General features: G+C 38.9%; 1 protein-coding gene across 1 annotated transcript in view; it reads left to right on the top strand.

Annotated features, from left to right (window-relative positions):
- Map3k15 (mitogen-activated protein kinase kinase kinase 15) overlaps positions 1-9,786 on the top strand; it is a 128,416-nt gene that overhangs the window by 98,561 nt on the left and 20,069 nt on the right. The window contains exons 16-18 of the mRNA XM_005358845.3: positions 1,157-1,284; positions 3,737-3,867; positions 4,090-4,195. Of these exons, the coding sequence (XP_005358902.1) occupies positions 1,157-1,284; positions 3,737-3,867; positions 4,090-4,195 (365 nt within the window). The remainder of the gene's footprint in view (positions 1-1,156; positions 1,285-3,736; positions 3,868-4,089; positions 4,196-9,786) is intronic.

The raw sequence follows: 9,786 nt of genomic DNA, 5'->3' as shown, positions 1-9,786 counted from the left end.
CTCTATCTCTATCTCCATCCATCACCAGATGAAGGTTCTATGGTGATATGCAAGATATTCATCAGTATGGCTATAGGATAGGGCCATCTCAGGCTCCCTCTTGTCAGCTGCTCAGGGAACTAGATGGGGACATCTCCTTGGACACCTGGGAACTCCTCTAGGGTCAAGTCTCTTGCCAACCCTAAAATGGCTCCCTTAATTAAGATATATACTTCCCTGCTCCCATATCCACCCTTCCTCCATCCCAAGTGTCCCATTCCCCCAAGCTCTCCCCATCCTCCCCTTCTCACATTTCTCTCCCCATCTCCCCTTACCCTCACCCCACCTCCATCCCCAAGTTCCTAATTTTTGCCCGGCAATCTTGTCTACTTCCAATATCCAGGAGGATAACTATATGTTTTTCTTTGGGTTCACCTTCTTATTTAGCTTCTCTAGGATCACAAATTATAGGCTCAATGTCCTTTATTTATGGCTAGAATCCACTTATGAGTGAGTACATACCATATTCCTCTTTTTGGGTCTGGGTTACCTGACTCAGGATAGTGTTTTCTATTTCCATCCATTTGCATGCAAAATTCAAGAAGTCATTGTTTTTTTTACCGCTGAGTAGTACTCTTATGTGTACATATTCCACACTTTCTTTATCCATTCTTCTGTTAAGGGGCATCTAGGTTGTTTCCCTGGTCTTGATTTAATTTTGGTAAGTGATATTTATCAAGAAAATTGTTCCTTTCCTGTAAGTTTTCCAATTTGTGGAGTACAGGATTTTAAGTATGACCTGATGATTCTCTGTATTTCCTCCGTGTCTGTTGTTATGTCCCCCTTTTCATTTCTGATTTTGTTAATTTGGATATTCTCTCTCTGCCTTTTGGTGTGTCTTCATTTTGACAATGAAGCACCACACAATGCTGAGTGTGGCATTTTCCACTGGTGTCATGTTGATATTCAAATGTTTTTGATCATGTAGCTTTTTGGATTAGGAATACTCAGACTGAATCCCATGTTTTACAGGTAGGAATTTAAATATTCTCATGGAATCTGAGAAAGAGATCCCAGAAGGGATGGTTAGCAGCAAGGTGCATACTGTTAAATGACTACTAGGGCCTAGAGCCCTGGGATTGGACAAGTGACACAGGCTTTTTTTTGTGTGTAATAGGTATTCTCAGCCTCTGCATGAAGAAATAGCCCTGCACAAATATCTCAAGCATCGCAACATTGTTCAATACCTAGGCTCTGTTTCCGAGAATGGCTACATTAAGATATTTATGGAGCAGGTGCCTGGAGGTAAGTAGACACTTTTTTGAATTTACATTCTGAAAATAGCTTATGACAATACAGTCTGAATATCATTGATTGTCTCACCATTTAACAAATGATAGACCTTTTTTGGAAATTGGAAAATATTGGTTTTTTTCAGAAGAGTTTTATACAACTTTGCAAAGGTCACATAAACAGTTTATTTCAGGCTTGTTTATTCTGCTTAAAATACTCACTGACTGTCTACTGAGTGCCAACGTTGGAGACAAAGACTTGAAGAGAACAGTATCTCTGGCCTTGAGCTTTGCTCTTCTCAGTCTAGGAGTTTAGAGGTGGTTTGGAAAAGGATGGGAAAGGGACACTGGAACTTGTTTATAATTTTATACATGCATATAATGCATTATTATCTTATTTATCCTACATTATTCTCTGCTGTCTCTTTTCCCTTCCTGGTGACCCTTTCTTCTTCCAACTAGTCCCTCTCTTTCATATCTTTTTTGAGACCCAGTGGGTTTAATTGTTTGCTTATATGAGACTGTTTAGTTTTTTTAAAAAAAAAATGGAGCACGGGTAACATATCAGTGTCTACACCATTAAAGAAAGTCACCACTACCACTATTAACTGCTAATAACTTCACTGGCCTTCCCTATCCATGATGAAATATTGAATGGCCCAATTTTATGCAGCTCATAGGCAAGGTAACTTAAGTTGCTATGTGTTTATAATTGCAATGGACATGTCATTTTCAAATGGCATTGTTTCCTACAATTCCTCCCCATTTTCTGGCTCTTAGATTCCTTCCATTTCCTCTTCTATAATGTTCTCTAGTCCTTGGAGAAGAATGATAGAAGTGTCGCATATAGGACTCAGATCTCAACAATCATTTATTCCTAGTACTTTGACCAGTTACAAGCCTGCATTAACCACTTCCTACTACCAAAAGACTTCTCTGGCCACATCTGATAGCAGTACTAGTCTTTTGAGTATAAACACAAATATATATGTAATTGACATGTCTATTAGCTAAGCAACAGTAATAGATTCTCCTCTATGGCCTATGATCTACTCATTTATAGACTTTTGGTCACATTTACAGTACCAGGCATTTATTCCCTCTTGGGGAATAGAACTATAATACAACAGAAAATTATTGGCACCCCTATAACAGTTATGCCACTATTGCCTCAGTGTGCACATCTTGCTAGCCTGGTCAATATCAAAGAATGTAGGGTTAACCACTATGTATACCACTGACTATCTTTCTTCTCTACCAACCTGCATAATAACTTTATGGTCCTATGAAAAGTAGCCATCAGATAGGTAGTTCTCTGGCCAATTCCAGTTTGATTTCTCGCTGTCCTGTAAACAAAGTGGGTGGTGTATTCAGAAGGAGTCCTAGTAACTAGTTCTGGTGGGCAATCAAGAGCAATGGCAATAGCCAATTTTGTTTTGAAAATCTCTGGGGCCCTTGCTGGTAAGCAAGTCGTAGGGAGGTATCCCATATCTTGCACTGGAATTTTCATTTCAAAACTTATAGCTTGGGCTGGAGAGATGCTTGGTGTTTAAGAGCATTTGCTGATCCCAGCACCCACAAAGTGCCTACAACTGCCTGTAACTCCAGTTTCAAAGGATCTTATGATACCTGCAAGCTCCTGCATGCACATTACACATAAAACACATAAAATCTATTTTGAAAGATTTATGTATTCTGGGAACAGTATTACCCACCCATGCAGGATACTTCCCGTCAGATGTTTTTAATTATATTTTTAATTAGTTTACAAAATAATGGGTTTCTTACATGATTTTAAATGCATCCTTAGTTTTGGTAAACCCTTCTACCATCCCTACCTTTCCTCCATCTCCCTATGGCAACCCCCTTAAACCATTTTTATTATACCCAGTATCCCTAATACACACTTTCATATCACATTGGGCACAGTTACTTTTACAGAGATATAGCAAAATAACAAATGGATAATAAAGCCATATACCAGTGCTTTATGTATTAAATCACTACATGTAACCAATGGAGTATTAGAAGTAATTGTTTTGATCTATAACTGGTAGTTTGAATGGGTCTAGTCATTAAGATTCAGTTTTCTGGTTAAATAAATTGTAAAAAGTAGAGTAATAATTACTATAAACATTATTGGTATATTAAATAGCCCAATCTCAACTAACCATTGGGTAGGTTAAATGAGATAATACATGTAACAGCTTCTGGAAAGGTTCCTGGCAATGAACAAGAGCTAAGATAAATGTGTATGCATTGAAATAATAATAAATCTCATAACATTGTAATTGAATAGTGATCATCAGTATCTCAAAATTAGTATAAGGTTAAAAACATCACTATAGTTTATTCCCTGACCCATTACAAATGAATCTTTGTCATCCTGTTGGTTTTTGTTTATTTTTTGGTTTGGTTCCTTTTGTTTGTTTGGTTTGGTTTGGTGTTGCTATGTCACTTTCTAGGAAGCCTTTCTGCTCTCTTGCGATCCAAATGGGGACCAATGAAGGAACCCACTATCAAGTTTTATACCAAACAGATCCTGGAAGGCCTGAAGTATCTCCATGAAAACCAGATAGTTCACAGGGACATAAAGGTATGAGCTTCTCTAAACCATCAAAGTGGTGGATTTTTTTTAAGCCTTTACTATAGTATGGCAAAATAGTCTGCACACAGAGGGAGACAGCTTAGCAGGATAGCCCCACACTATCCTGACAGGTCCAGTCCTTTTAGAGAGAATTCATCAAGGTCCTATACTATAGGCTTTTGGTTTGTTTAAATCTGACTTTGCACACTCAATGCTGTTCTTTTTCCAAAGGGCGATAATGTGCTGGTGAACACCTATAGTGGAGTGGTAAAAATCTCTGATTTTGGAACATCTAAACGCCTTGCAGGAATTAATCCATGCACGGAGACCTTTGCGGGTAAGGAGAGCAGAACTGGCTGTGTGGTGCCATCTAAGCTTTCTTCTGAACCTGTGGTCCTCTGATAACTATTTATTGGTCACCTTTACAGCAGAGTATCATTGGATTTTTCTAAATTTATTTAAGACTTTTCCATAGAATATAGTTTGACCATATACTTTCCTTTCCCCCCAACTCCTCCAAGATCTTTCCTACTTTCCTACCCACCCAACTTAATTCTCTCTCCGTCTGTCTCTCTCTCTCTCTCTCTCTCTCTCTCTCTCTCTCTCTCTCTCTCTCTCTCCCTTCCTCCCCCCCCCCTCTCTCTCTGGTGTGTATGTTACAAAATAAAAATCAAAACAATCTTGTAAAAACAGACAAAAAATACTAAAACAAAACAAAAAGTGTGTAAAAAACATGGAATCATCTGTTTTATATTGGCCAGTTGCTCCTGGGCATGAACCCTGCCTGCCCAAGACCATGGTTGATATACCAAATGACAATCTAATATTTACCCTTTGCTGGCAGGTATCAATTATAAATAGCTTCTTGGTTAGGGCTGGAACTTTGTGTTTCCTCAGTTTGGAGAGTGTTGTCTGTTTTGGACCTGTGTGGGTCTTGGGCATACTGTCACAGTCTCTGTGAGTTCATATGTGTATCAATCCTGGAGTGTCTGGAAGATGTTCTTGGAGTCATCTACCACTTCTGGCTCTTACCGTCTTTCTGACTCATCTTCTGCATAGATACCTGAGCCTTGAGGGGAAAGGTTTGATAAAGACATCCCATTTAGGGATGAGTGTTCCAAAGTCTCTCACTTTATGCACATTGTCCATTTGTGAGTCTGTGGTAATTCCCACCTACTATAAGAAAAATTGTCTCTGATGAGGGCTGAAACATTGATCTACAGATAATAGCAATATGTCATTGGGAGTCATTACTGTGTTCCCTTAGCAGATTTAGTAGGTTTTCAACTAGGCCCATGGCCCATCTATTTTCTCATGTTCTTGACAGTGTCATGTATGGGTTCCATTTCATGGAGTGGGTTTTAAATCCAATTGAAAAAGATATTGGTTACTCCCAATGTGTGCCTCTATTATACTAGTTTATCGTGCAGGGCAGGTCACTGTCATCGGTGGCAGTGTTTATAGGTTCATAATATGATGTTTGCTTTTCTCCTCTGACATGTGTAAAGTGATTTCCAGCAACATGAACACTAATCAGTAGGGGGTAAAACTGCTAGTTGGGGGGATAGAAAGATGGTTCAGAGGTTAAGAGCACTGGCTGCTCTTCCAGAGAACCCAGATTCAACTCTCAGCACCCACATGACGGCTCACACAACTGTCTGAAATTACAGTTACAGGTGATCCAACACCCTCACAGCTACACCAATGTATATTAAATAAAGTTTTAAAACTTGTTGTTGGCACTTGTTGTTGATTGATATCTCCATGTTTGATGTTATAAGTAAGCTGTATCTTCAGCAATAAGGCATTCCATCAGGTTATGGTGAGAGTAACTAATAACTTTGATGATACCAGTGGTGTTTAGGGGTTCTGTGGGACCCCTTTAGCCAATGACTCAAGAAGATGTAATCCATTCCTAGCAGTGAAGGTTTATTTGGTAGCATAAGATATCTAGTTTGTGCATTATCTTCCCCATTATACAGTGACTCCCTTTAACTTCCTTTCCTATATGGAAATACTTTGAGACACTTCTAGAGCAGCAAATTTCCATATGACTTTTCAAAAGGCCTTTAATGATAATTGTCTATCTCCATATTCCCTTCTTTACTCCCTCCTCCCATCCCCTTCCTCATTTACCCCTCCTTATTTTCGTTTCCCTTTATCACTTTATAACACTAGACTCTATTTCCCCTTATTTGGAAGATCCTCTATTCCCTCCTAGTCCCTTACTAAGGGACCTAACCTCTGGTTTTTCAGAAAGAAACATATCTAAAACTTAAAAGCTGGCATCCAGATATAAGAGAAAACACACAATATTTGTCTTTGGGGGTCTGAGTTACCTCACTTGGGATGATTGTTTCAAACTCCATCCATTTTGATTCTTCATGCAGATAAAGTATTGTCCTTGACTTTAAAATTGTTTCACTTTGTAATAGTGATATACTGTTATACCAATATTGCCCTACTTTCTTCTTGGCCTCTTATAGGTTGGGTAGACAAAGAACTCTGCTGAGGTTTCCTAAGGGTTCTCAGTCAGTAAAATGGCATTATGTCTTCACAGTTGGTGGCATACCAGTCAAAATAATGGGTAATTTTGTGTAACTTATTAGGACATGTTATTGGTGTGTCATAAAATCGCTCTTTACTATAGTAAATTCTAACAGTTTGCATTTTGATATGATTAGGTTTCCAAAGGAGGCTAATTATCCTGGGGAAAGAGGGTATTTTATGTGAAGTTGAAAGACTACATTTTGTCCACCTGTTGGCGATAAAACTCTCTGAATGTTGACAGGGACTGGATTCAAAGGTGATATAAATTGCCAGCTGGTTTTCCATTTACCAGACCAGTAGGTATAAGGCCTCTCATAAGCTACCTGTGGCTTTTTGGAGTTCCTGCTTAAAAGCAACACTAGCTAAAATTTGATCCCTGGAAAGAAGTGCTGGTTTTTAATAAGGTTGTGGTCTCCTAGGGAGGAGCATGACGATCACAAAGAACATTCCTGACAGAACTGTGATATCTCAAAGTTGTTTTGATTTGCATTTCCCTGATCGCTAGGGAGGTTGAGCATGACCTTAAGTGTCTTTTGGCCATTTGTACTTCTTCTGTTGAGAATTCTCTGTTCAGTTCAGTGCCCCATTTTTTAATTGGGTTAATTAGCATTTTAAAGTCTAGTTTCCTGAGTTCTCTATATATTTTGGAGATCAGACCTTTGTCTGTTGCGGGGTTGGTGAAGATCTTCTCCCAGTCAGTAGGTTGTCTTTTTGTCTCAATGACAGTGTCCTTTGCTTTACGGAAGCTTCTCAGTTTTAGTAGGTCCCATTTATTCAATGTTGCCCTTAATGTCTGTGCTGCTGGGGTTATACATAGGAAGCGATCTCCTGTGCCCATCTGTTGTAGGGTACTTCCCACTTTCTCTTCTATCAGGTTCAATGTGTTCTGACTGATAGTGAGGTCTTTAATCCATTTGGACTTGAGTTTTGTGCATGGTGATAGATATGGGTCTATTTTCATTCTTCTACAGGTTGACATCCAGTTATGCCAGCACCATTTGTTGAAGATGCTTTCTTTCTTCCATTGTATACTTTTAGCTCCTTTATCGAAAATGAGGTGATCATAGGTTTGTGGGTTAAAATTCGGGTCTTCTATACGATTCCATTGGTCGACTTCTCTGTTTTTATGCCAGTACCACACTGTTTTCATCACTGTATCTCTGTAATAGAGTTTGAAGTCAGGGATGGTAATGCCTCCAGAAGATCCTTTATTGTATAGCATTGTTTTGGCTATCCTAGGTTTTTTGTTTTTTGTTTTTCCATATAAAGTTGATTATTGTCCTCTCAAGATCTGTGAAGAATTTTAATGGGACCTTGATGGGGATTGCATTGAATCTATAAATTGCCTTTGGTAGAATTGCCATTTTTACTATGTTGATCCTCCCAATCCAAGAGCAAGGGAGGTCCTTCCATTTTCTGGTATCCTCCTCAATTTCTTTCTTCAATGCCTTAAAGTTCTTGTCAAATAGATCTTTCACTTCCTTGGTTAGAGTTACCCCAAGATATTTTATGCTGTTTGAGGCTATCGTGAAAGGTGAAGCTTCTCTGATTTCCCTCTCTGTTTCCCTATCCTTTGTGTATAAGAGGGCGACTGATTTTTTTGGAGTTGATCTTGTATCCTGCCACATTACTAAAGGTGTTTATCAGCTGTAAAAGTTCTTTGGTGGAGTTTTGGGGGTCGCTTATGTATACTATCATATCATCTGCAAATAATGAAAGCTTAACTTCTTCCTTTCCAATTCGAATCACCTTGATCCCCTTATGTTGTCTTATTGCTATTGCTAGAACTTCAAGCACTATATTGAAGAGGTATGGTGAGAGTGGACAGCCTTGTCGTGTTCCTGAGTTTAGTGGGATGGCTTTGAGTTTCTCTCCATTTAATTTGATGTTAGCTGTTGGCTTGCTGTATATAGCTTTTATTATATTTAGGTATGACCCTTGTATCCCTAATCTCTCCAATACTGTGAAACAGCTCTCAGAACTTTATAGTTCTGAAATAAGTAAGGTAGTTGATTGTCCTGTCCTTGAAATGGCCAGAGTTGTAGAATGGACAAATTTGGTCTTATCTGTGGTAAATAATGCTCCAGTTTTAAAGGACTTTTCTTCAATAAGAGAACTGTTGTGTATTAGTCCCTGGGTACTTACAGTGGAGACATGACCCCCTCCCAATTAAAGGGAATGTTAATCTATCAAAAATGACTTTTTAGTTATAAGTCCAGAGGAGGTACATGTGCCTTAAAATGGAACAAGACTACACCAGGACTCCATTAGCATTTTCTACATAAAGAATATGTTGAATCTTCACTTATGATTTCTGATATAAATATGCCCTTATTTACATATGAATATGTATATAAGACTGACCCCCCTTTTATCTTCTCATTTTACAACTGTAATTGAAAATAACATATCTTCCTCTTTGGAAGCCACAATTAGCTTGGCTATATGTAGCAAGAGGGGATCTGATATGACAAGGAACTATTTCAAAATCATAAAACACCAACAGTTTATTTCATAATTAGCATCCCTCAGGAGGAAAAAAAAATCACATGGAAAACACATGTATAATTCATTATTGCATATCACATTTCTCACGTAATTGGCTTAAGGAGGCATGAATTTTGCACTGCAAAATAATGCAGGGGTGTTTAGGGGATAATAAAGGAGGGATCTCATTTTGGTGAGGAAATTCTCCTGCATGTAATTACTCTTTACAAAACAGAAGAGTTCCGTAAAGGAGTCTCAGCTGGCTGGTAAAGAACTCTGGTTATGGTGGATAATGGTGGAACTTTTCCTCATAGATGCTCTGAAATTTTCTGAATCTTGTTAGGAGAAACAATAATCTCAGGCAGTTGCATGCCCTGAATCCCTTCCTTCCTATGTTCCTATGAAGGGCCTTTGCCTTGGGTATGATAAACTAATTACAGTAACAAAACTCAATTTTGAACAGTGTTGGGGCTGGAACCAGGACCATGCCAGTGCTCTATTACTGAACCACACACCCAGCCTTTTTGTCCTTATTGTGGTAGGTTTAACACTTTATGAAGATAAAACTTAGTGTCGTTAGAGCACCCATTTGAAATGCATAATTCAATGGTGTCTGGCAAATTTACCACATCCTACAGCCATTGCTCCAATTCCATTTTTTTTAATTTATTTATTTATTAAAGATTTCTGTCTCCTCCCCGCCACCGCCTCCCACCTCCCTCCCCAATTAAGTCCCCCCCTCCTCAGCCCGAAGAGCAACCAGGGTTCCCTGCCCTGTGGGAAGTCCAAGGAACCCCCACCTCCATCCAGGTCTAGTAAGTTGAGCATCCAAACTGCCTAGGCTCCCACAAAGCCAGTACGTGCAGTAGGATCAGGAACCCATTGCCATTG

This window comes from Microtus ochrogaster, chromosome X, assembly GCF_000317375.1.
Source record: "Microtus ochrogaster isolate Prairie Vole_2 chromosome X, MicOch1.0, whole genome shotgun sequence".
Lineage (NCBI taxonomy): Eukaryota > Metazoa > Chordata > Mammalia > Rodentia > Cricetidae > Microtus > Microtus ochrogaster.
Note: the sequence above shows the minus strand (reverse complement) of the source record. Positions and strands in the feature narration are given on the sequence as shown.